We start from the raw sequence: 27533 nt of genomic DNA, 5'->3' as shown, positions 1-27533 counted from the left end.
ATTTACATTTGCTTCTTCCCAACACTAACCTCCTGTTCTCTTGCCACTGAATTCAATTTTATCCCCACCTCTAGGCCTCACTGAAAAGCCATCTTTCTTATGAAAACCTCCCAAGTATTTTAGTCCATAATGTTTTTTTTCCCTGCATTTATGTTGACATTAGTCATTTGGACTCATCAGTGAATTAAACAGTTACTTGTTGAGTGCTAAAAATATGCCAGGAACATAATATAAATAAGTGTTATTTGATTATATGCTCTTTTATATTTCTCACTTATTTGTATATGTATTTTCTTACTGCCAAAAGTCCCTGTAAGAACTGTTTGTTTTCTTACAGAATTGGGCACAAAGTAGGAATGCAGAAGATATATCTTGAATTCACTGAAGTATATTCATGATAAACTTAACCTAGGATACAAATCACTTGGTAACTTGTCAACTTATGATCACTCACTGTATTAACTGGGTGATGAGTCTTCTTAATAATAAGCATTTTTTATTATGCTTGATTGATCAAATTAAATCTTGCATCGTGACAGATTTTGTTTAAAAGTTTTTATTAATAGGTCTTTTTCATAGCTCAAAAAGGGGGATACAGATGATAATCAGCAGAACAACTGAAAACAAAACCTCACCTCTATAGAGTTAGCCAGTGTGTAGACTTTATTACATAGGCACATATTTTTTAAGTAAACTTTTTTACATAAAATAAATCACAACACTGAATGAGGATGGATGATGAAGAAAGGAAAACCCAAGCCTTGGACCAGCTGAATCATTCACTAGGACCCTGGGTCCCTCCATCCGGACATATTGAAATTCACGATGAGCATCACAAATGGACAGTGAGGAGGGGGTGCTCTTTTATCATTTCCAGGCTTAAAACACTGGTTGTTTCATTTCCTGAATAGGGTAAACTTTCTCTAGGTTCTGTTGGCAGGCTGGCACAAAGGTTAAATGAATGCTGACTCAGAGTGAGAGCTGTTCATATTCTTCCCTCTGCTACCCCAGTACTTCAAAACCCTTAGACGCTCTGGTCCAACTAACTGCTTGCTGTCAGGACCTGAGTGGACATCTGCTTTCCCACAGCTGCTCCCCTTGGGAACCATATGGGGGCACTGACCCTGAAGCACATGGAGGCAAGACCACAGTGCTTAACGCTTCAGTCACAGTGTGGCTAGAGGGAGTCCGCAGCCAGCGCTGAGGGCTTGATCTGAGGCAGAAGACGGGACCAGAAGGAAGAGGAGGCTGGAATTTCTTCCTCTGGCTGGCTGGAATCAAGCCATTACATCTGACCAACTAGAAACAAAATCATACTAACACACACCACAAAGGAGATGCTACTTTGTAGCTTGTATGTGGTTTTAAAAAAATTAATAGTTACATTTTCCTGTTACTAAAAGATCAGATAGGGAGGAGCAGCCCTTTCTCTAGTCTGGTTTTGCCATAACTATGTGACAGATATTCCCAGAATCTTTCCTATTTTTTCTTCCTTCGATTTCTGAAGTCTTTTATATAAAAGGACATATTTATAAATTGTTGGTCAGCCATGGCCCTTCTGTATCTTGGAGGGTTAGACCTACTTCTGTTTGGGGTAATATCCAAATCCTGTGACATCCTCTTCACCCCACTGTTGTGCTGGATGATGCTAGGGGAACTTCCAGAGCCCAGCGCCAGTGAGATCATGATCCACCGTGTTTCTCTGTGTTTTGAAGGCAGCTACTAAATAGAGGGTTGCAGGATCGCCTGGGCAGATGGTCAATGATAGAGACACAAAAAGGGGAAAGATGGGCTGGCTGCTTTCCCCAGAATTCACATCTTAAACTTCTTGCTTCTCAAGACTGTATGAAGAGTCCTATTGACATGGAGTATGACTAGCAGTGGCACCAGAGCATAGTTTATGCGAATGGGGCTGGAAAGGACCTGAGGGAACAATTAGTCCAGAGTCTTCACTTTTTTAGCTGAGGTTCTGAAACCCAATTGGAAAAACATGATGACTTACCATGATGATTTTCTCTATGACTGTGTCCTTTAAAGATTCCTAGAAACTCCGGTTCCCTTTACATCAGCCGTCCAGTGTCCTTGCGTTTCCTTAGCTACCATTATAGAGCTGGCTGCTGGAACAGAACCTTGACCAAATACTTGTTGAACTCAATTAACTCTATTGTTTATCCCTGCCAGGCAAACTTAGTATTCCTGGAGCTCCTGACATTTAAGGGATGACCTCTCGTTCATGGATTTTGAGGTTTGGTGGCCAGTTTGTCATTTCTCCTTACTTTATATTTTTTGATTCTGTTCTTTTATAACTTTTCATTAAATGCCATTATTATTTGCCTCTCTCCAGGCACTACCAAACACATTACTATAGATATTTTCTGCCTTTACAGGCCTGGAATATTGCAAATTCAGAGATACTTTTTTCTTTCCAGTTGTTAAAAGAACTAGACTCTTAATCAGACTTGCTAAGGCAAAGTAGTAGAAATGTAAAAATTCCATTTTCCTGGTTTAGTGAATCAGAATACTACTGATACACACATTTATTCCCTACATTGTTGAGTGCCTTATACATCTCTTTCACTTTTAATTCCTTAAATACATAAATATGAGCCACACTATCGAAAGCAAGTTTCATTTACAAAGAATATAATTAAGAAATGAAGAAATGGTGACTTGTAGGGAATTGGCACTTAAAGATTGGTCATATTTAGAAAACATGTTTAGAAGTTGGTGAGAAGGCTATGACTAATTTCCTAAGAGCTATCACAGTTCGGATGACACTTATTAGTGAAATGTTAAGAGATAATTCCTTTATTGGATGATATTTTTTATGGACTTAGTTTTTTAGCCAGTTTTGTTTGAAGTTCCTGTTGCATTTTTAACATGACTTAAACTCTAGATATGCCAGAATTAACTTACAATCATCATTCATAGAAGAGTTAAAGTTACCATTCCCAACTGAGAAAATTTTTCAAAAGTAGGCTAGATGGCAGTACTTCCTATTCACATCAACTTAATATTTTCAAGAGTTGGAGGAAGAAATTTGGATCATTCTGTTTTCCCACCGCCATGAAACTTACGAGATTGAAAGCAGTTCTGAAATCCTGATGTTACTTGACAAGTTTCAGCTTGCTATCTCAGGCCTCCTTACTATCTCAGGCCTCCTCCATACTATGCCAACAAAATAAATACACGGTGACACTGGTGAGTGGTCACTGTTAGGGAAAACAAAAGACCTAGCACACAAGAATGCCCCTGATTCTAGTAAATGCTTCCTTCTCCCACTGACCATTCGAACAGACAAGGCTCGGGCTCACAGAGCTCTCTGACTTGCAAGAACAAAACTGAATCAGTAATCCAGACTATTGACAGCATCTGTGCTGCTGTTATCTTTGGGCACAAAAATGTTTTTCAATATGAATAGGTTCCCTGTAATTTAAATTCAGCTGCATATTAAGTGCATAAGTGCGGACAGTTATTAGTTGACAGTGGAGGCAAGAAAAGAAATTACTTAAGTGCTCCAGGAAATGAAAGCATGCTTGTATACTTAAGGCTAAGTGTTTGATGATAAGGAAGGGTTAGTTAGTCTTGGAGTCTCAGGGTCAGTATTCATTCAGCAAACATTTACTGAATACCTAATCATTGTTCTTTATTACATGAATATGTTTGGCCTATCAGCATGGACTTAAGGTAGCTGAAATTTATTATATTCCAAGTTGGTGCTAGGTAGTAGAAAGAATAAGATACATTTCTTGCCTCCATGAGTCACATTTCTTGGGAATGTAAATTTCTAGGGACCTACTGATGCTAAAGCTGAAACTCCAGTACTTTGGACACCTCATGCAAGAGCTGACTCATTGGAAAAGACCCTGATGCTGGGAGGGATTGGGGGCAGGAGGAGAAGGGGATGACAGAGGATGAGATGGCATCACCGACTCGATGGACATGAGTCTGAGTGAAATCCAGGAGTTGGTGATGGACAAGGATGCCTGGCGTGCTGCAATTCATTGAGTCTCAAAGAGTCAGACGTGACTGAGCGACTGAATTGAACTCCAGTATACTCTTGCCTGGAGAATCCCATGGACAGAGGAGTACGGAGGGCTACAGGCCAGGGGTCACAAAGAGTCAGACACGAATGAGCGGCTAACACTTTGAAGCTCCTGCCTTCATCTATAAGATCTGAAAAGAAATTACTCTCATTTCAAGTAAGAAATATTTTACATTAAACAATGTTCTCAGGAATTCCCTGGCAGTCCAGTGGTTATAACTCAGAGCCTTCAATGTAGTGACCCAGGTTTCCCTTAGTCAGGGAATTAAGATTCTGCAAGCCATGCAGTGCCCTGCTCCCCACCTCCAAAATAATGTTCTCAAGAGTTATGAACCCTGACAATAATGCAGGATGGTCAGGGCAGGTGGGGGGGGGGGGGCGGGGGACAAAATAGAAAAAAAAAAACAACTGTCCAGATTATACTTAAGTGAAATATAAAATTTTGATAAGACATAACTAGTACTATGTTCACAAGAGTAAGAGTGGCAAAGGGGGGTTAATGGTCTCCCCCAAAGTACCTCATATTCTCTTGTCTGATATATCATAATAAGAGCATTTCTTATCTTCCTTTACTATGAAGTCATAAAGCAAGTCACCAGCCTCAAAAAAAAAAAAAAAAAAGCACAGCTCTTGCTATCAAGGGATATCTAATTTATGTTCTAATAGTAACAGGCTGTGTACTGGTAAAATGAATTCACTTCTAATATTTTCACATTAGTGATAACATAGAAAAGGAGTATTTGTGGCTATAGACACACAAAATGGAAATTCAGGGTAGCAAACTTACAATCTGCATATCAAAAAGGTATTTGTCCAACTGTGTTTTCTATGTAGACTATTAACAAAACTACATAGAAACTATGTCTAAAAATAAGTAGTCTTACATTTTGCAATTCCCTAAATGCTACCCATAAGCAATTTCTAAAATACAGAGGAAAAACAAATCTGATGAAATCAAGGTGTTAAGTTTTCAAAAATGAATGATAATTTGATTGCTGAATGTAGATAGTATGGAAGGAAGTTTTCCAACCCTTGGTTTAAAAAAAAATCCAGGTAAAGCACAAAGGCAATGAGAATTAACCAATAGGAAAAAAGGGTCCAACCACCAATACATATGTGATGCTAGCAGGTGAAGCAGAGCTCTTGAGAGGGTGCATGGGCTCTAAACTTGGGTAAAGAAGGTGCTAGAATATGCTTGACCTTGGCAATTCTTCCACCCATCTCAATGCTTCTATGAGGAATCCTCAGGAGCTTTTAGCACAAGGGGGGAAGGACTATGCCTTGGATTCCCCCCACTTGACAAAGACCTCTAGAGGAACTCACTGTTTTTCAAAGAGCATGCAAAGCCACTTACAAAATAAAATCAAGTAGAGTTAGAGTCCTATTACTATTGAAACTAAACATCGGTATCTTGGTAAGAATCTTGCCTACATCCAATCCTAGAGTCCCTTTCATGGCATTTAGGAGAGATGGGTTATTTTAGCTTTTGCCTGGGTATCTATAGCAACTGGAAATTCTACTAGTTGAGTCCATTCCTCCTTAGAATAACTCCTATGACAAGGTTCTTTCTTGTGTTGAAGCAAACATCTGTCATCTATTAAGCTCCTCTTTTTGCCCTTTGAAGCAACATAGGAAGAGTCCAGTTCCTCTCCCCTTTTATAGTTCAATGGAGATTTCAAGGTAGCTATTATATCATCCCCTCTTTATCCCTTTGCAGCTATCTTCTGTTCTTCGGGGGAACTACTGCCCAGTTCCACATATAATCAGACTCTTCACGGTCCTGGTCACCTGACTCTGGATGCAGTAATTTATTAATGTCTCTCTCAAAATGCAGTTCCCAGAACGGAACCCAGTCCCCCATGCAGATGTGGACTGAGCTGTGCCGCGGGCAGGGCTCCCTGGATTTCTGTAACCACAGGCCAAGTGTGTTCGTGTAGCTGTGAGATACCCCTAACTCAAAGCTGAACTCATATTTCCCTAAGAAAACATTCCTACAAAAACTGCTGTGAAACCAGACTTTCTAACACCTTTCCCATTAACACACACATCCGTACACACATAGGTGCCCTCGTCTATACTCAGAAGGTTTCATTTAAGAAACTCAGAATATGGGAGTCTCTCATTAATGCCTGTTCAATTTTATCCTTTTAGTTTCAGTCTTATGTTCACATATTTCAAAAATTATAATGATTTCTGTATCCTAATGTCAGTACATAGTTAGAATTCAGTGAATATTTATGGGATGAATTAATCCTGAATCTACTAGTCAACAGACTATATATATATGTCTATTTCTGGGTCATCTATAAATCTGATAGGCATACTTTCTGCCCCCCTTACTCTCTTCTTCAACAGAGAACTAAGAAGGCAAATGAAAGCTGCCTTTAAATTGTTGAGCTAGTATCCCCTTTGGGATGCGGAAGTACAGAGTGTGAGCAGGAACAGATGAAGAGAAAGAATATTGAGTGTCCTAGATCCCTGGGATCAGGATTTAAGGTTCCCAACATTAGAAAAATATGGCTTCCCCCATCTCTACCCTAGAGTCTTCTGCCTTTCAGATCTATTAGAATACTGTGATTATCAAAGTGTGAATTTCTAGGAAAAGCTCATACAAGCTTAATTTTGAAACAGCTCTTAAAATGATCTTTTTCAAATTACATTTCCTACAAAGTCTGAGTTAGAGACACACAGCTATCTATTGGCTATGAGGTATAAAATGGAGTTCCCAAAATGCCCTTGACAAATGCCTGAGATGTATGTATCCATTTATTTCAGGAGTCAGAAATGGCATATATTTTTCAGTGTGAATTTAGAAAATCACTGAGATTGAAGCTGTCTCCTGAATCGAATATTATCTCAAAATGAATGTTCCTTTTCCCTGGAACGAAGAAAAATAGCTCAATTTTGCTTTCCCTTCAACAGCCACTCTTTGCAGAATACAGGGCTAATTACGGAATTTAAAAGCATCCTATTGTGCCCTTTTCCCCATTGTCTATTGTGACTCAGGATGGTGAACCCTGGGACTGACAGTTTAGAAGATGGAAAAAGTGTTTCAATCTCGAACTCAGAAGAAAACATTTCAGAAACATCTTTGCATAGTGCTAACATTTGAAGCATGGAGACACCTCTGAAAGGTCTAGCAGACCCAGAGAAGAAATTGGTTTTGTACCTTTTGTCATTTTTTTCTCTAGAGGGAATGATGGAGGTGGAGTCTTGGTTAATTAACTTCTCAAAAAACTGTTTTCCAGAAATTGATTGACCAACACTAGGGGGCCGGGGGGCGGGGGTCTTTTCCTGACTATGATCACTCACGACAAGCCACACCCAAGAGCCGTGAGATAAGCAAGAGTGGAGAAGAGGCTTAATTATACGGTAAGCTCCACAGGCCAGGGGACCCGACAGCTTCAAGCATAGTCAGAGCCTCTCTCAGGCAGCCATCTTAGGGTTTCCTGTTAGAATACAGGTAACTACAAACAGGACGGTCCATACCCTGTTCCCCACAGGGAGGAGCCATGCTAGGTACTGACTTGAATTTCAGCTATTCAGGAAGACATCCTATTGTGCCACTTGGGTCAGGAACCCCTGCAAGACAGCCTCATCACTGGACCCCGCACTCCTTGGGATTTTCCATGTCGTCTCCGTCCAAGTCCAGCTTCAAACTCTTTTTTTGCTCAATTTCCACCTGTCAAGGAATAGACATCCGAGAGAAATAATCAGAAAGAAATATCAGGAAAACACCCCAACAACTAACCAAAAGAGAAAAACCTCACTAGGTTCTTTGAGAGTCCGTCCTTATAGTTTGGTTAATGTTCTGGGGTTTAGCCACACCAAGCTACTGGGCCTGTCTGCATCATGGCTTTGAATGTGCACGTGCCCTTGGCTTGGTCTGGAATTCCTCTCCCTCTCAGTCCACCTGGGAATCCTTCTTCTTTGCCTTGCACAATTGCTCAAAGTCTCCTATAAAGCTATTCTTGACTCCCCAGGTAGAATCAGGTGCCCCCCCTGTGTATATATCCCCTGCACCCTGTACACTTGCCCAGCCCCACTACACCACAGGCTCTGTAAAACAGGGCAGGCCCTTTTTAACTATTAAACCCCCAAAATACAGGCATACACAAAGGTTTATCAAATGAATGGATTTCTTTGCAGTTGGCTGTTTACACTCTCCGTGACTTTGTCCCTTTAAACAGTCTGCAGAGAATTCCCTGGTAGTCCAAAGGTCAGGACTTTGCACTTCTACTGCAAGGGGCACAGGTTTGATCCCTGGTCAGTGAACTAAGATCTTACCTACCGTGCGGCACAGCCAAAAAAAAAAAAAAAAAAAGCGCGTCCAATAGTATTTACAGTTCTGCCTGTATCTTTTGCAGAATACTATAGCTGTTAATTATAAAGGGATTAATCAATTAATCTTGTCTTGAGAGTGACACAGCTCATCTGAAGCCTTCTGATAAGTCAGGCAGTGAATCTTTTGAGTTACGGAGCTTCATAATGAAAGCTGCTTCTCTCAATACCGATGTTTATAATAATGAGGGAAAGAATTCAGACAAAACAGCTGACTTGGTCATGTTTGAAGTGCTGAGTTTTGTCTTTTTTTTCCTGGCCACAAGATGGAGTATTTGTTCTTTTCGGTAGTTGAATGTTTTGGATTGCACAACTAAGGAAATATTTAAAGAACAATTAAATGATGGTATAAATCCAAGGGTGTTATTATGAATAGAAAATTATTAAACCGCTTTACCAAATCCCTCTTCAGTGTTCCCCCTGCCCCCTTGCCCATTTTCCATCGTCTTTGGCATTTAATCTCCTGCGTGTGTGTGCTCAGTTGCTTCAGTCGTGTCTGACTCTCTGCAACTTTATGGACCTTAGCCCGCCAGGCTCCTCTGTCCAAGGGATTCTCCAGGGAAGAATCCTGGAGTGGGTGTCCATGCCCTCCTCCAGGGGATCTTCCCAACCCAGGGACGGAACCTGTACCTCGACGTCTCTTGCATTAGCAGACAGGCTCTTTACCATTAGCATTTCTTCCTACTGAATCTCTCTTAACTCCCCAGGATATAATCACTCTTTATGTCCAAACTCTCCAGCTTCACAGTCCCCTTTACAGCCCTGATCCTGTTACTACTACAAAGGTTTGCTTGGCTTTCGAGATTGCTCTGTTACAGCCCAGTGACCAGGTCAGATGTGTCTTAACCTCACTCAGATCCACTTCACCAACATCTGCAGCTGAAATATATGCTTAGAGTTAGCATTCTCCTGAGCCTGCCTGCACTTCCAAGCCCACTCCCCTGCACATAAATTATATGATAAACGAGTAATAATAATCTCCTTACCCCATGACTCTTTTGTAATTGTTCGTGACAACTGAGACATTATATCCTCCTCTTTCATTAGCCTCTATTTCTCTTTCCAGCCTTTCTGTTGCCCACGAGCGGGATTATTCATTTAGCTCTGAGCAGACTCAACCACAGCTATGCGCAGTGGGCCACATCCACGGTGGCCGGAGCACCCGTCTGCACCCTGGGCGGGCACTGCTAAAAGGGTTGGGAGCAGGGAGTATTTGGGGGTAAATAGACAGACTTGGAAGCATTAGCCAGATGCCCTCCGAGGCTACCTTGTAGCTGTAGTGTGCAGAATAATTGACCCACTTCCTGACGTCCGTCTTGTCTTCCACAGAGATGGATCTCACAGCAGCTTTGGAGGCAGACGTTGTAGGCATGCTGAACTCGACGTTCACGTGATTGGCAAATCTGGAAGGCACTTCCCGGTCCGAGCCAAGTTCAAGGTGGCAGAAGAAACAGTGTGGGTGACCAGAAGCTATAAAAGAAAAACAAAGATTCTAGGGTTCCGGTTCTTTGGCGAAGAAATGGAAGGAGAGCCTGAGTAACAAACAAGGAGGCCTGGCAGCCTTTCAGAGGGTCCAGCACTGAGCAGAGGACTGGCCTCGGCAGAAACCACACTGCATGTATATGCCTCAGATCTCTGGACGTAACACCGTCTCATTTCGGTAGCCTGGGATCCTAGCAATAAAACGCGTGACCTGGGAAATGAGGCTCACTCTGCCTGCTCAGGTCAGAGCGTGATGTGAACACAGCACAAATACCAAGAAACAGAGATTGTAGATTGGCAGAAAGGAATAAAAGAGATTAGCACTTAGCACCTAATAAAACATCAAAGACAGCCACCTGGAGCAAAATCATCAATTTTTTTTGAAAGCTGAATTGAATTTTCTTCATAGCCGTTCATATTTTTTTTTTAATGCTTTTGGCATGTTTTCCAGGCGAATGAAATATGTAAATAACAAAGCCCTTAGAAACTGCACGTAAGCATTAGGGAAGCATGGTTTCCCAGATGTCTCCCTAGGAAGACATCTTTCCCAGTGGTAAAGAATCTGCCAATGCAGGAGAGCCGGGTTCCATCCCTGGACCATGAAGATGCCCTGGAGGAGGAAATGGCAACCCACTTCAGCAGTCTTGCCTGGGAAACCCCGTAGACAGAGGAGCCCGGGGGGCTACAGTCCATGGGGTCACAATGAACCGGACACGACTGAGCATGCAGTCATGCCCACGGAACGCCCGAGAGAACACAAGACCGACAGCCAGGGCCTGTTAGTCCTGGATTTGACCTGCAGCTCTTCTAAGCGCGAGGACCCCACACGCAAAGCCTTTGTTCTCTCCAGGCTTCTTCCTCAAGGATGAAGTGCGGAGCTGGGGGTTGGTGGGAAAGGGTGAGCTGAACAAGGGCAGGCATCGGCCCTTACTGCTATTTAACTCTGTAAATCTGTGGCTGGTTCTGCCATATCTGGAAGGCAAACTTACGGTCTGATTTTCATCTGAAGATTGTTACCAGATTATTTGAGGCAGAAGAGCCAGAGCTGACTTCCCTGCCTCACCACGGACGCGTCGCCGGCACCACTAGTCAGATGCGGCAGGAGACGTTTTCCGAGAACCGTGAGCCAGGTCGTGAGCAAAGCGTTCTCTGCAGATTCTCTCACTGCTTCTTCATAACCGTCCCCTGAGGCTGTGCTTTGTTACGTTTGTACAGATGAGGAACTAAGGCTTCGGGAGGTGAGCTCGACCGCCCAGGGTCAGAGCTAGCAAGTGGTTGAGCCAAGAAAACTAGACCCAGCGGTCCGCCTCCCAGACACTCAACCGATTTGTCTATGTGACAGCCTCACAGTCCTCAAACCTCGGTACCCGGGTTTGCAGGGTGACAGGGGTGGAGAAAAAGCCTTAAGGACCCCCGCAAAGCAACTCACTATGGATAAACAGTGTGCCTCTGACTTCATGATGTAACTGAAACAGCCCTTGGTTATCTGAGTTTCCCCAAATAAACAATTCCAATTTCCTCTATTGGTCTGGGCAGGACTTTTTAATCTCGGAGAGTGAGAACATACACACCCGCTCTCCAAGGAAAACATCACAGCGTGCAGGATTTGTTTTGCTCTGTTTCACAAATGTAACATATTTCAGTGGTTCTTTCTACAAAGTAACACTTAAGAAAAAGATGGCAGTTTTTTGGGAAAGGAATTTCAGATACATGTAGTAGTAAAAATCACATTATTTGAAAATAAATTGATTCACCTTTTTTTAAACTGTGTAACCACAGATGTCATTATACAGCCATCACTTACTGAACATTTATTACAAGCCAGAGACTGTGCTAAACACTTAAAAGCATTATCTAATTTCATTCTTATTAATGAAATAATAATATTAGTGAAATAATAATGAAATAATAAGGGTATTAATAACTGTTTTATAAAAGAGGAAACTGAGATTTCTCTGAAAGGTTTAAGTAAATTGCGTGAGGTCACAGCCATTAAACTGTAGAACTGGGAATAAAATTCATATCTAACTGACTCCAAATTATATCCTAGACTCCTCTCAATATATTGCTATTAGATCATCACAAAGTAGATAGGGGAGTTTCTTAATTCAGTAGCAACCTAAATGACAGTTTTATCTCATTGCCCTTATTTACATATTCTTGGAACACTGAAAATCATAACTTTCCACAAAACTGAACCTCTTCTTCTCACCCCACCAAAGAGTATTCACAGCAAATTCTATGAAAACAACATTCTTTCTTGAGTTCTAGCATCAACCAATGGATGCTGGGGCTCGTGGACAGTTGTGCTTGTGTGCTCAGCCATGTCTGACTCTGACCAGCAGACTCCCCTGTCTCTAGCCCACCAGGCTCCTCTGTCCAGGCAATTTTTTAGGCAAAAATACTGGAGCAGGTGGGTTTCCCCGGTGGCTCAGCCAGTAAAGAATCTGCCGGCAATACAGGAGACCAGGGTTTGATCCCTGGGTCTGCAAGATCCCCTGGAGAAGGGAATGGCAACCCACTCTAGTATCCTTGCCTGGAGAAGGGAATGGCAACCCACTCCAGTATCCTTGCCTGGGGAATCACATGGACAGAGGAGCCTGGCGAGCTATAGTCCATGGGGTCGCAAAAACTCGAACACGACTGAGAGACTTAAACTTTCACTTTCACTAGAGTGGATTGCCATTTCTTACTCCAGGGGATTTTCCTGACCCAGGGATCGAACCTGCGTCTCTTGCATCTCCTGCATTTGCAGGTAGATTCTTTACCACCGATCCACCTGGGGAGCCCAACAGATAGGGAAGTGCAATTTTCAAAGCTAGTATAGTTTAATTCATTGGAATTAAATTGAAATTGAATTCATTGACTCATTGGAAAAGACCCTGATGCTGGGAAAGATTGAAGGCAGGAGAAGGGGACGACAGGATGAGATGGTTGGATGGCATCACTGACTCAATGGACATGAGTTTGAGTAAACTCCAGGAGCTGGCAATGGACAGGGAGGCCTGGTGTGCTGCAGTCCATGGGGTCGCAAAGAGCTGGACACGACTGAGCGACTGAATTGAACTGAATTGATAGTTTAATTCACAGTAATGTACTAATTAGCTCACAGATTATGTCATTTTATTCAATGACATTGAGAAAATTTATCATTAAAATTCAGACTGCTATTTCTCATGGAAGGGGAGCCCTACTGGAATTGTTTTCTCTTTACCTGATCTAATGAGAACTGGAATTCCACAAAGACAGCTACCTGTGCAGGACAGAATGTTTTGTTCCCCGGCAGACAGCCCGGGAAAGCACAAAACTTGTTCCGGGTGCCTTCTAGGAATCAGGAACGGCCTTGGGATTAGGGTGGCAGGGAGAACCCGGACGGGCCCTGCCAACGAGAGCCAAGTAGGAATCCAGCGTGGGGCTTGTTAGCCTTTCGCAGGCTTGTTGGGATGGCCCTGCTGTGGCTACAGGCTTGGGGTGCTGGCAAGGCCTGGGATGCCAGCCTGGCCGTAGCTGCCTCTCGGTCTGACCATCCCGCCTCCGGGAGCTAGGGTTGCAGGGCCACCGCAAGTGGGATACACGGGCAGAGGTTCAGTCCTCTTCCACTGCAGAGACGTGAGGATTCTGACAGATAATAGCCTTACAAAGGCACCTTCTCAAAGCTATCTCTAGACTGAGACAGAAGAGCTCAGAAAGGCGACAGTTACTAATAGATCATCACCAGCTCTCTGGGTTCACGGGTGGAGCCCCGGATGGGGAAGGCAGGGGATTCAGAACACAACACCAGCGACGGTAAGACCCTGCAGTCTGCCTAGAATTCCGATCCTGTATATTTCCAGTTGCCAGAAATGGGGTGCTATCAATTTCCTGAACTGATACAGAAATATAGTTAGCCAGAAATAGAATAAGAAGTTCTCGGGGGGCAGGGGGAGCGGGAGGTGGGATTTCACTTCTAAAAACACACAACCATCACAGCAAATCAGTAATTGAGGAGGGGGCGGGGGTAGGTTTAAGTGAGAAACATCCCCAGATATTCTCGCCATGTCCTGTATTTTAACAATCGTTCACAAGGTGCCAGTAACCTGGAAAATAACCTATGCGATATATAGGCTGCACTGACCTGGCCTTGAGCCTGCTGAATACTTCCTACCCTGGGAAGCCTTAAGGAAACTAGTTGCTGTTGCTTGAGGACGATGTATTCCCTATCCTGTATCTACTCCCTTTTTAATCTGGTAACAATCTTTTTCTTTTCTTTTTTTTTTTTCCTTCTCTCTCTCTGAGAAATACTCCTCCCCAGCACTGCATCTGGGGAGAAGGAAATGGCAACCCACTCCAGTATTCTTGCCTAGAGAATTCTGTGGACAGAGGAGCCTGGCGGGCTGCTGTCCATGGGGTCGCACAGAGTCGGACATGACTGAAGCAACTTCAGCTGCAGCAGCAGCAGCCCACTGCGTGTCATCTTGGTGGTCATGTCAGTCATGACCTTTGAGCCTTGGGAAGTGACAGGAAATGGCTTGCGGTGGTTTGTCCCAACGGCTACAGCCTGAGGACACCTCCCACGGCTCCTGCCTTCCAGAATTATCCTTTCTGAAGCCTGCTTGATTCTCTAGTTCTCTGAGACCACCTGTATTTTCCCGACAGTCTCTCTCTTTTTGCTGAAAAAAGCCAGTCAGTCTCTGCTGCTTATAAGGCCCCTCACGTGGTACCTTTCAATATTTGAGAGAAGGAACTTTGAAGTAAAGGAGGTATGTGAGGAAACTGCAAATCTCTGTGCTCATAATGGAAGTTACTTCAAGTTTGTGTGTGTTTTGTATGACCTATCGAGAGGCAGCAGGGTTATCGAGAATAAAAAAAGACCCTGGATGTGATGGGTCAGGTCACTCCTGGTCCTTAATTTTCTTGTCTGTGGAAGGAAGAGGTTTGCCTAAGTCATCCCCCAGGTCCCTTCCAGCTTGAAAATCCAGTTATTCCATAAGAAAGTGACCTGAATCCATGCTTACTAAATTGCAGAGCTGAAAATCCCAGTAAACACAAACCAGAGGCCCTGTTTTTTTGTGATGTCACCCCTCCAGCAGGTTAAACAGAGATTTCCCCCTTGTGACCTCGGTTCTGTTCTCAGGGGGCATCTGTGCCACAGGAGAGGTGAGAGGTGAGGGCCTCTTCTCTGGGCCATCAATTCAGATGGGCCAAGACAGAATTCCCGGTGCTGTCAGCCAGGTGATACCATGCTGGCCTCAGAGAAGTGAATGAGCAGGCGCCTAGAGGAAGGCTTTAAAAATCCTGCCCGTTTAGCAACAGGGTGGCCAGTCCAGCCTCAAACACAGAAGCCCAATTGTCCCATCAGTCTGCGCCGCTACACCCAGCATTGGACACAGAAAGCCCTGGTGTGTGTCCCCAGCCTGGCCCGCCAGGGGAAGCTGACTGGATCGTATTGCCTCTTGGCTCCATGTCATATGGCAGCTAGGGTAAAACACAGCCACTCCACACTCCAAACAGGAAATGAAGACTCTAATTATGTTGTTAGGATTTAACAGGGAGAACGGAATAAAGAATATCTGCATAAGGGAAAGTTTAACCAACAGTGTTTCCAAACATTCGTTGTTGTTGTTGTTGGCCAAAATACCCACTTTTGTTTATTACAGATGAGAGATGGTTTAAAGGACCATGGGCTTTATTGCCTACCATTGGGATCACCCAGACTTACTCTAAGAAATAAAACTATTAGAGCTGGTTTGCTCACTCCCTAGTTTTGTCATTCCACCAAATCTCACCAGACCCAAGAGGAAAGCCATTGCCTTTGGGCTCACCCAGGCAGACAAGCACCCCTGCTCACTGCGCGCAGGCCAGCAAGGGCTGGTAAGCTGTCTCCTTTGATCAAACACTCCTTCCCTTACTTCTTGTCAGTGTTCCAGTCCTTCTGGACCTTCATGTCCTGGCTGTCTGCAGTCTGATCAGAGGCCCCTTCTCACTCTCCCTCTCTCTGTCAAAGTCGTTTGTGGATGATTCTTTCGATCCCATGCGCTATCTGCCAGGCTTCTCCATCCGTGGAGTTCCCAGGCAAGAATACTCAAGTGAGTAGCCATTTCTTTCTCCAGGGGATCTTCCCAACCCAGGGATTGAACCCGGGTCTCCTGCATTGCAGGCAGACTTCTTTACCACCTGAGCCACCAGGGAAGCCCCCGGAGGCCCCTTCCCCATGCCTAAATCCCAGCTCTAAACTTGGGATATTATGATTGACGGGCCTTGCACAGGATTGCTGGAATCATAAATCCAACTCCCTGCCTACACTGTACGTGACTGGCCGTCACCTGGCCCTTTTACCTGCACTCGGGCAGGGAAACCTGGCATGCAGCAGCCCATGGGATGGCAAAGAGCTAGATATGACCCAGCAACTGAATAACAACAACAACAGGATGCAGATGTCTCTTCAAAACCCAGAAGCCTTCTAGGGTCTGGAAAAAAAAAATAGCTTCCAACACCAGCTAAAACTTTGAGTCAGAAAACAAATTCATAAGCTGTCTTAGAAATGTGCTTGGCAACCCCGCTGAGAAGAATAACGCATCGTTTCACAAAATAAGTGTGAAGAAGGTAGGGGAATTAAAAGATGGAATGACCTGGGTCATGCAGGTTTGTGACTTAACCTCACTGAAATAACTTGTGCTTCCTGGCCATCCATTCCCCTGACCCTCCCCATCACGGTTCCCCTCACATAGCACAAGACCAGCACGTCGCAGGGGAAGAGAAAGCCGGCACTTGGATCCCAGCTCTTTCGCCCCGGTGTGGCGGCTCTCAAACAAGAGGGAGCTCTGCCTACCTGAGTTTTTGTCAGGCAGTCGGTTTATCCTCCACACGATGGCATTGAAGGCGTGCTCGTACTTGGCAGTCCCCAGGGTGACTCTCATGACCGGCTCAGAGCCGGAGACGCTGGCTGAGCCAAAACTTGCCCCCCGGTTCACTTTGGCTTTCAGAGACTTCTCTCCCAGGACGCTTTCCCTGCGGAAGTTTTTCACCCACTCGCTGGGCACGGGGTAGCGGACCATCACATTCTCGCAGGGGACCTGGGTGAGGGGGTCCCAGTTGGAGGAGAAGCCCGCCGACATCCTCAGCCAGCTCTGCACCTCCACCTCCGCCCCGTGGATGCTCGCCGCCGTCCTGAGCGTGAAGGGCAAGGTCTTCTCGGCGAACACCGTCCGGAACCGCATGAGCTCGAAGCGGCAGGCGTCCAGAGGGTTGAAGAGGATGACGCGCGAGCCGCGGAACACGTCCTCATCCACGCAGCCGTGAAAGCGGCACTCGTGGAGCCGGATCCACTTGGCGGTGGTGGTGGGCACGATGTCCTGGCGGGACACCACCTCGTTCCCTTTGACCAGGACGTCGTTGAGGCCCAGCCGGCACTCGGCCAGGCCCGAGAGGAAGCTCAGCACGTGGATCCGCGTCAGGACACTGTGCTGGAGGATCTGGTTGTCTCCCTTGCTCACGAGGCCGGAGAATTCATCTCGGACATCCACCGTCATTTCCTCTTCCAGGTAGTTCAGGCCGACCGTGCTCAGCTCCGTTGACAACACCGGCAGCTCCATGAGGCGGTCCTGAACCGCACGGATGAAGCTCAGGAAGTCCTCGTAGTTGGTGGTGCCCAGCTTGATGACCTGCTCCCTCTCGGCCAAGTGGGCCACGGCGGGTTTAGGCTGGTACTTCTTCTTCTCCTTGTAGGTGACGCGGTCTATCCGTAAGCTGTGGATCCTACCATTCTCGTCGTAGTTTTGGAGCCGGGGCTCGGAAATCTCATGGCACATCTCCAGCTTGAACTCACGGAACGGCCTCTCCAGGCCCTGCTCGTAATACAGCTGCAGGTACCCACCGTCCGTCAGTTTGACGTAGATGGGTCCCCAGTGCCTGGACGACATGATGTTCTTCTTCTCGGGGATCCTAAGCATCATGGGCCAGCCGTCCCTGGGCGGGGACTGCTCGGAGCCTGCCGGGTGGGCATCCAGTTCAGCCCAGGCAGCCGGGTCATCATCAGGGAGTGTCGCACCCCCGAAGTGGTCGGAATCCTCGATTTGGAGCCGCTTGAGTTTTTCCACAGCATCCGAGCGTGACTGGTTTCGGCTCGAGTCATCAAAACTGATGGCGTCCCGGTAGACGACGATGAGGGAATCTCTCTGGCTCTTGCCTGGGGTACCGGACACAGAACTGTTCTGGGCTCGCCTCTCCTGCTCCTCAAAGAAAGCCCGGAAAGGGTTGATGGGGGACGGCTGTACATCCTGTAGCGTCTCGTTCAGAAAAGGATTGGTGGCCCTCCAAGGTGGAGCCTCGGGCACAGCAGGCGGATGGCTTACGGAGGACACGTCTAGCTTCTGAACTTTGGAGAAGTTCATCAAAGTGCTCCTGGGCCGTTCCCGCTTCTTAAATGACCCTGTTGAGTTGCAAGGTCCGTCTGGGATCACAGAGGTGAGAGGCAGTGTTTCTGGCTTCAGAGGAGACGTGATGGGGGACAAAGGGCCGCTGACTTCATTGTCATCAAAAGTGACCCAGCTGGGGAAACGCGCAGAGGTCACTGGCGTGGTGGGGTGCCCGTTCATGGCCGGGCTGCCGGCCTGCCAGCTGATGGCCTCCATCTCTACCTCCTCATCCTCCTGAAGAGACGAGGAATTGTCTGAAAGGAAAAGGAGGACACGTGAGGGACTGCTGCTCAGGGCCTCTAGGAGGATGGGGACGAGGGAATTTTGCTAGAATTTTAGCTGCAATCCAGTAAATTCCTAAGCAGTTCATTACCTGTCTCAAGTGTTTAGTCTGGCACAGCTCTTACAGTTTTGTAGTAAGCACACCAGACAAAGTAGAAGTCGCTCAGTCATGTCCGACACTTTGTGACCCCATGGACTATACAGTCCGTGGAATTCTCCAGGCCAGAATATTGGAGTGGGTAGCTTTTCCCTTCTCCAGGGGATCTTCCCAACCCAGGGATCGAACCCAGGTCTCCCACATCGCAGGTGGATTTTTTACCGTCTGAGCCACCACAGAAGCCCACCAGAGGGCCATACATTAAATGCAGTAAGAATGCAAACGTCGATATAGAAGCACTGAGAGAACCCAGGTCCATCACAATTTAACTCATACATTCTACTTTATTTTGTAGAAGTTTCTGGAATAGGTTTGTGTTTTTTTTTGCTTTTTGACTCTAATGTATGTATTCTTAATTTTTAAACATCAAAACCACCTCTTACATAAAATGATATAAAGCTGATCACATTGAACAAAACAATCCATATACTCTAAGTGGTGATATGACTGTGAATAATGTAATTGGAGGGATTTTTAACCAAATGTGATCAATAAATACTAAAGACAAAATGCTAACATCCTTAATATGAAATGTTTCATATGCAAGTGAATAAGAAAACTATAAAAACTTGAAATATAGGCAGAAGACAGATAGACAACCCAGGAAAGAGAAAGCAAAAATGTCTAACAGCCACGTGGGAAAAGTTCAGTTTCACTGCTACTGCTGCTGCTAAGTCATTTCAGTCGTGTCTGACTCTATGCGACCCCACAGATGGCAGCCCACCAGGCTCTGCTGTCCCTGGGATTGTCCAGGCAAGAACACTGGAGTGGGCTGCCATTTCCTTTACTAGTAATAAGAAGAATGAAAATTAAATCCCCCCAAATAAAGTGAAGATTTTCCAAGTTTTAGTATTTGATGAAGGTAAGGGTGCTGTAATATAAATAGTAAATAGATCCTCAATGGGCCCATAAGTTGCTATAAATTCTCTGAAAATGGTTTGGCAGTTTGTATTAAGGATCTTACAATGACTTAGTAATCTTACCCTAAGGAAATGAATCCAAATTGTGAACCAAGTTTGGGGTGAATGTTAGGAAACTGAGGTACACAGTGGAATAACACGCAGCCATTGAAATGTTTACAAGTCTGTAGAAACATAAGAAGATGCTCCTGATATTAATCTCTTCTTTTTTCTCTAAAATAGTTTTCCATCTTGGGGTTTATTTTACAAAGGACAACAAAGATTATTATAAATAAAACTCCACTCTTGCAGAGCCTTCAAGGAAGGAGCTGCAAAGTTGAGTTTCAAGGCACGAAAAATCCAAACCTTTTCAGTAAAGACCCAGTGCGTCTGCTGTGGTTGTGGGAAGGGAGAGGGGTGTGGGACCTTGACAAAGCCAGGAGTGGATTTTGATGAAGGAATGTCCCAGGAAACAAATCAGTGTCTGGCATAGAGCCATTACTCAGTAAAGGGTTGTTGACTGAATGAGTGAGAAAAGACACTCTGCTTTGGAGCAGTTGTGTTCTCTCTGTCTCTGTAGAAATGTGTATCGGGATCTCCATTCCACCAACAGTTTCCACCTCCAGACATTTGGACGCAAAGAGAAATGAATATTCAAACGGTTGAGTTTTCTTACCATCCTGCTAAATCTTCATGAATATCTTATCCAGCCAAACCAAATCAGCAGTGTGACATATAATTAGACATGTAATTACATGTGGATGGGATGGCTACCTGTCATCCATCTTTCAAAGTATATTTATTCAAATGAATAGTGATTACCTCTACTGAAAGCATCAGTTTGAAAATGTAAGCTGAATACATGCTCACACACACATACATACCCACACTCACCCCAGAAATAAAATGAGCAAAAAGTATTTTCTATGTGTACAGCATCACAAAAGAATTTCAAAGCATTTTAAAATTAAAGAGGAGACTCTCCTTCAAATTAATCATTAGTGTACTTTTGTAGATGTATAAGTGATTTATTTTCTGGAAAATGAAGGGAAAAGAATCAGAAAACAATCAAGGTTTGTAGGACATGTTTTACTACTAGCACTACTATTGTTATTATTATTATTACTGTTGTGGTGGTTATACTGAAGGCTAAAGGGAACAATGTAGCCCTAAGTAAAATATAATCACTTCCTTGAAACAGTAACTGAACCTCCCTAGGGAAGGGGATGTATCACAAAATGTATCACTTTCTAATGAAGCAGCTCTATGGAGCTTTTGTGGACAGTATTTCCACTCAGACAGTCTGGTGCTGACTCACCCCTTGTACCAAGGATATCCTTTCTGCCTTGGAGCTCAGGACAACTCCCAGGCTTCACATGTACCCTAAGTCCTTTTCGCTTGCAGGGTGGATTCTGCCAAAGCTGTTTATTCTTGCTGCCAAAGGATTCTCTTCTGTTGGGAATCCTGTCCCCAAAATAGCACTTACCATCCTCTCCCAAACTGAAAAAAAAAAAAGGGGAAAAACAGCCTTTGTCTTCCCTGAAGATAGTTTTAACTTTCTTACAGTAAGTCTTAGAATTTTAAGCCAAGTTACTTGAAATCACACCAAGTCCTAGACAGTTTTGAAGCATTAGACTCATAATACAATTTAAATGAAGTTATCTTTAAATTTGCGGCTTCCCTGGTGGCTCAGATGGGAAAGAATTTGCCAACAATGAGGGAGACCCAGGTTTGATCCCTGAGTTGGGAAGATCCCCTGGAGAAGGAAATAGCAACCACTCCAGTATTATTGCCTGGAGAACTTCATGGACAGAGGAGCCTGGTGAGCTACAGTACATGGGGTCGCAAAGAGTCAGACACAACTGCGTGACTAACACACACACACACACACACATCTTCAAATTTGGAGGCAAACGTTTTAAATTAGATCCATTTCTAGAGATTCTATATTCATTAAATAGCATCAAAGGACTGTTACAAAGCTACCTCTTCTTTGGCATCTTCATCTTCCATGATTACAAACTGTTTTAAAAATCCATCTTTGGGGATGGTAGTAGTATAATAGGTCAAATTTCTGAAAATGAGAATTTGGTTTTCTACAAAATCATTTATAAGGAAAAAATAATAACAGCACTTTTCTAGATGAAAAACAAAATTGGTTCATAGTTCACAGAGGGTCACGATGGTTCATATTTTCATATGAAAATAAAGCATTTCTTCAAGTGAACCTAAGGACTGCCAAATACTATTTTAAAAATTCTCCCCTATTAACATCAAGTTTTCTTCCCGGGTTGGGAAGATCCCCTGGAGAAGGGAACAGCTACCCACTCCAATATTCTTGCCTGGAGAATCCTGTGGACAGAGAAGCCTGGCGGGTACAGTCCGTTGGGTCACAAAGAGTCGGACACGAATGAGTTAACTAACACTTTCACTTTCTAAATATCCACTAATAGGAGACTGGTTATATCCATTGTTATATCCTTAAACTGGAATCCCATGCATCAGTCATGATGATGCTGTTGATGATTTTAACTCACATGGAAGTTGATCATGATATCTATATTGTTGAGTAAATAACAAGAGCCCACAGTGTGGAGTCAGACTGCCTGGGTTTCAATTCCATATCTGCAGCTTATTAGCTATATGGCTTCGGGCAAGTTGTTTTAACTTCTGTGTCTCCGCTTTCCCATCAATGAAACTAGAAAAATATTAAATGCTATCTAACAGGGCTGCTCAGAAAAATTAATCCAGATGTTAGAATTGTGTCTGGCAAACATTAAATGTTCATTAGATGTTGGCTGCTATACCTACTGTTGCTGCTGCTGCTAGAATGATATATACTCATGATATAAAGTGTATAAACATATTAAAAAGCTTTTTGATGTGAAAACAAATAAGTGGGGTAAGAAGTGATTTTTGAAATTCTAAATCTGTAGTCTTCTCTTCTTTCAAAAATGCAGTGTTGCTTACAAAATAAAGAAATACTAAAAGGTCAAAATGTATCTTTATGCCTCCCACTAACTAACCTTAGAGAAAGAAAACCAAGAGCTTTGCTGTAGTCTGTGTTGATAAAGCAGCAGTTAGATCTTTCCTAAGACACTTGTGACTAGTGTGGCTGGTATTGGAAACAATCAGGGGAAGGGAAAGTCTGGCAAATTTCTCCACTAAGAAGCAAAATGAATTATCTTCAGAAAAACATTGTCATCCACAATTCTGTTTTACCGACTTCTTAAAATATAACCAAAAATCCAGCTTCACTTTACTTACTCTCTCTTCCACTCGCTACCTCCAAATTACTTTTAGTATTATGAGTTGTTGGTGGTGGTTTAGTCACTAAGTCATGTCCAACTCTTGCGACCCCATGGACTGTAGCCCGCCAGGCTCCTCTGTCCATGGGGATTCTCCAGGCAAGAATACTGGAGTGGGTTGCCATTGCCTTCTCCACGGGTGTTATGAGTTGGGCTGCTGCTAAATAAAAGCTATGGATGAGGGTTAGGTTTTCATTCTACACCACAGGGAGAATTTCCAGTACCTTTCCAGTAGTCATGTATGGATGTGAGAGTTGGACTATAAAGAAAGCTGAGTGCTGAAGAATTGATGCTTTTGAACTGTGATGTGGGAGAAGACTCTTGAGAGTCCCTTGGACTGCAAGGAGATCCAACCAGTCCATCCTAAAGGAAAACAGTCCTCCATATTAAGGACTAATACTGAAGCTGAAACTCCAATACTTTGGCCACCTGATGTGAAGAACTGACTTATTGGAAAAGACCCTGATGCTGGGAAAAACTGAAGGCAGGAGGAGAAGTGGACAACAGGGTGAGATGGTTGGGTGGCATCACCGACTCAATGGACATGAGTTTGAGTAAACTCCAGGAGTTGGTGATGGACAGGGAGGCCTGGTGTGCTGCAATCCATGGGGTCGCAAAGAGTCAGACACGACTGAGCAACTGAACTGAAGTGAACTGAAGAGCTTCCTTAGTGCCTTTACCGATGTAAACTAAAAGGAAATGGTGGGTCCTTTTGATGTTAGACCACAATTGATTTTAAGTTCCCCAAAGATTAAATTAATTGATTACAATGGCAATCAAAACCACCAAACTGCAGAAAAAGTAAGCTCTGTGGGGGGAAAATGTAAGATTCTATGATATTTTTGAAAAGAGCAGATGAGACTTGCCATCTTCCTCCCCCGTTTGTTAGCCTAATTTATTAAATGCGATGAAAAGTGCAAAACACTCACTGAGAGCTGCCCCTTGGAATTTATTAGCAGTGGCAAAAACAAACAGATTACTGCAGGAACAGTTACTGTTGCACAAGAGCATATACTGTGTGACCAGCCTTGGATGAACAGTGGGCACCTAAATATTTGTGTGTGTGTTCAGTCACCAAGTCGTGTCTGACTCTTTGCAACCCCATGGACTGTGGCATGCCAGGCCTCACTGTCCCTCACGATCTCCCAGAGTTTGCCCCAGTTCATGTCCATTAAATTGGTAATGCCATCCAACCATCTCACCCTCTATCACCCTCTTCTTCTGCCTTCAATCTTTCCCAGGATCGGAGTCTTTTCCAATGAGTCACCTGTTTGTACAGGTGCCCAAAGTATTGGAGCTTCAGCTTCAGCATCAGTCCTTCCAATAGTATTCGGGGTTAATTTCCTTTAGGATTGACTGGTTTGATTTCCCTCCTGTCCAAGGGACTCTCAAGAGTCTTCTCCAGCACCAGAGTTCAAAAGCATCAATTCTGGCAAGAAGAGGAACACAGAATTTTCTGACTTGAAGGGATTTTAGAAATAAGAAAACCTGACTCCTTCATTTTGCTAAGAAAAGCTGATACTCAGTGAGTTTAAGTCAACTGCCTAAAATAAACTGAAAGTCAAGTCCTAATTTTAATATTCATTAACTCTGGTATTATCTTAATGCTTGTTCATTAAGTTAAAATCTGGTAAATTTACCTTTGAGATTGGCAAGAGTTATCCTGACACACAACTTTTTAGGAGCACTATTCAATGGGAGAAAAGAAGTTAAACAATGACTGACATTTCCAGAGGGAAGCCTTTCGGCATGAAGTCATCCCCTGATATGTGAAGATGTATGGGTGAGAGAAAGGAGTAATTCATTTAAACCTTATCAGGGGAGCTTCTTAACTTGGATAAAATAAGCTTAGTCACCGCAACACACTGATAAAAAGGGGAGTCAGAGGGTCTGAGTCTGTTTATCTGTCCTTAGCATTTATTGTCCTGGAGAGGGGATGTTTGGATGCTGGTCAGAGATATATCACAGTGAAGAAGTAAGTTCATCAAACTACCACTTACCACCACTTGACAGAATCTCTATCATTTCACACTAGGTTCTGGTTTTTATTCAGTGAACTGAACTGAAGAGGGGCTAGGAAGCAGCACTGAGCACCTCCCAATGACTGGTCAGCTCCCTGTGCCAACTCCCTCCCTGCTTATCAAGATGGGCTAACACAGTTCATCACTTTTTTTCCTCATAAAAGCAAGCATCAGACTTTAAGTTTGATGAATGGCCGAGGAACATCCCCAGTATTTTGGGTGTGCCTACCTAGGCTGTTCTAAATTTTTAAAATCTGGTTCTAAACATTTGGGCTTCCCAGGTGGCTCAGGGCTAAAGAACCCGGCTGCCAATGAAGGAGCCACAGGAGATAAGGGTTCAGTCCCTGGGACGAGAAGATCCCCAGAGGAGGCAATGGCAGCCCACTCCAGTATTCTTGCCGGGATAATCTCATAGACAGAGAAGCCTGGAGTGCTACAGTCCACAGGACTGCGAGGCGTTGTACATGACTGACCACGTATGTATGCATGCGTGTCTAAACATTCCCTGGTTCTACCATTACCCACTTCCCCATGCATCTTCAATGCTCAGCACTTTGGATCCCTGCTTTTGGCTTCTTCCTCTAACAACTAAACTTCCAACTCAACTGGCTCACTGGTTCTCTGACTTAATGTGCCTCTTTGATATCGGCTTCTCATGTTGTCTGAGATGAAGGCTCTAGTCTCCAACACCCACCTGGGCAGAGATCCCACTGTAACACTTTGCTGTTGTCTGAAGGGGCCAACTTCAGTTCCCCAGCAGAGGTCACAGGCAGGGGAGCAGGGCTAGATTCCAGTATCGACGGTAAACTGAAAAACTGACAATCCATTTTATAAATTAGCCTCTTAACATTTTAAATATCAGGGCATCTCAGAGACTTAACTAGTGATGCTACCTGAGGACCTAACCTAATCCGTGTTTTACTTATTTCTTCATTGCCATAGCGAAAAAGCCTTCTGCCTTTCCCTCCCACCTTAAACTGTTTTCAGAGCCCACCAAAGAGGAGTGAACTGAGAGGAGTTTCCAGGGTCTGAGCCCTTTTGGACAGTCTGTGAAGCTCTCTGCTTACTGACCCATCACACTCTTCTATGACGTGACAAGATAGTGGAAAGGGCTCTTTTCATTCAGGAGCTAAAAAGAAAAGGAGCAACGTCCAGATGTTACTGGCAAGGAGACAATATAGGAGGGCAAGGGAAGCAAAGGTGTCCATCCTGACTCTGATTTGAGCACAGTTCTTCTGCCCTGCAAGTGCCAGGCCTGGGGACCTGGGAAAGGACTGCCTAGAGGGGCACTGGGCAAGTTCCCACATGCCCTCAGTGTGGTCAAGGCGGGTCGCTCAGCAGGACTGCCTGCCCCGTTGCTACCGTGGGAGTCTCACCTGTGCGTGTCCCCACAGCCTCACCCACGATTCACCTGGTCACCACATGAGGACACACCCCGGTCATGACTCAGGACGCTCATAAGCCCCAAGGGACCACTGAACCCACAAGGGGGGCACTGGTGCAGTCAGGGTCCCAGACTTCAGTGAAAAACTACGGTGGATCAGCACATCCTAAAGCAGTGTTAAAGGGGACTGAACCCTGCTGTTACATTTGGTCAGAGATCTCAGGGTCTAACAGCCTCATCCCTCTTATACCAACAGGTAAAAATCAGGTGTCAGGTTTTGTAGGTTGCTCCCCAAATCCCAGAACTTCTTCTGATGAAGGTAATGACACACCTCACCATATTTACCATGTCTTACTGCAATGGTGAGAAACAGAGAAGGTCCAGATCTGTGAAGGATTAGGGAGCACCCAAAGAAGGCTGAGTGCAGAAGAATTGATGCTTTTGAACTGTGCTGTTGGAGAAGACTCTTGAGAGTCCCTTGGACTGCAAGGAGATCAGTCCTGGGTGTCCATTGGAAGGACTGATGTTGAAGCTGAAACTCCAATACTTTGGCCACCTGATGCGAAGAGCTGACTCACTGGAAAAGACCCTGACGCTGGGAAAGATTGAAGGTGGGAGGAGAAGGGGACAACAGAGGATGAGACGGTTGGATGGCATCAAGATGATTGGATGGCATCACAGACTTGATTCACATGAGTTTGGGTAAAATCCAGGAGTTGGTGATGGACAGGGAGGCCTGGAGTGCTGCAGTCCATGGGATCACAAAGAGTCAGACGTGACTGAGTGACTGAACTGAACTGAGAGAGCACCCAAAGATAAGGGCTTGATTTATCCTGCCGGTCATGTTAGTAACAGAAAACAGAGGATGTCAAAGTGGCCAGATGGAATTAACAAAGAGGCTCCAGTCTCACCAATGGCTCTGACACTTCCCTGTCCACTCCCTTCAGCACAACAATCTACTTTTAACTGCTACTGATGTCCTGCCACAGTAACTTTGGCAAATTATCAAAATCACTGTGAACGGTGACTGCAGCCGTGAAATTATTAACATAAAACACTTGCTCCTTGGAAGAAAAGCTCTGACCAACCCAGATAGCATGTTAAAAAAGAGCAGAGACATCACTTTGCCAACAAAGGTCCATAGTCAAGGCTATGGTTTTGCCAGTAGTCATGTATGGATGTGAGAGTTGGACTATAAAGAAAGCTGAGCACCAAAGAATT

General features: G+C 44.4%; 1 protein-coding gene across 2 annotated transcripts in view; it reads right to left on the bottom strand.

The window, feature by feature from the left end:
* STON2 (stonin 2) overlaps positions 5835-27533 on the bottom strand; it is a 170662-nt gene continuing 148963 nt past the window's right edge. For both annotated transcript variants that reach the window (XM_018053892.1, XM_018053893.1), the window contains 3 exons: positions 16677-18515; positions 9654-9856; positions 5835-7727 (listed from right to left, as the gene is read on the bottom strand). In XM_018053892.1, the coding sequence (XP_017909381.1) occupies positions 7644-7727; positions 9654-9856; positions 16677-18515 (2126 nt within the window). In that variant the 3' untranslated portion in view covers positions 5835-7643. The remainder of the gene's footprint in view (positions 7728-9653; positions 9857-16676; positions 18516-27533) is intronic.

This window comes from Capra hircus, chromosome 10, assembly GCF_001704415.2.
Source record: "Capra hircus breed San Clemente chromosome 10, ASM170441v1, whole genome shotgun sequence".
In the NCBI taxonomy this organism is placed as follows: Eukaryota; Metazoa; Chordata; class Mammalia; order Artiodactyla; family Bovidae; genus Capra; species Capra hircus.
This window is presented reverse-complemented; position numbering and strand designations above follow the sequence as displayed.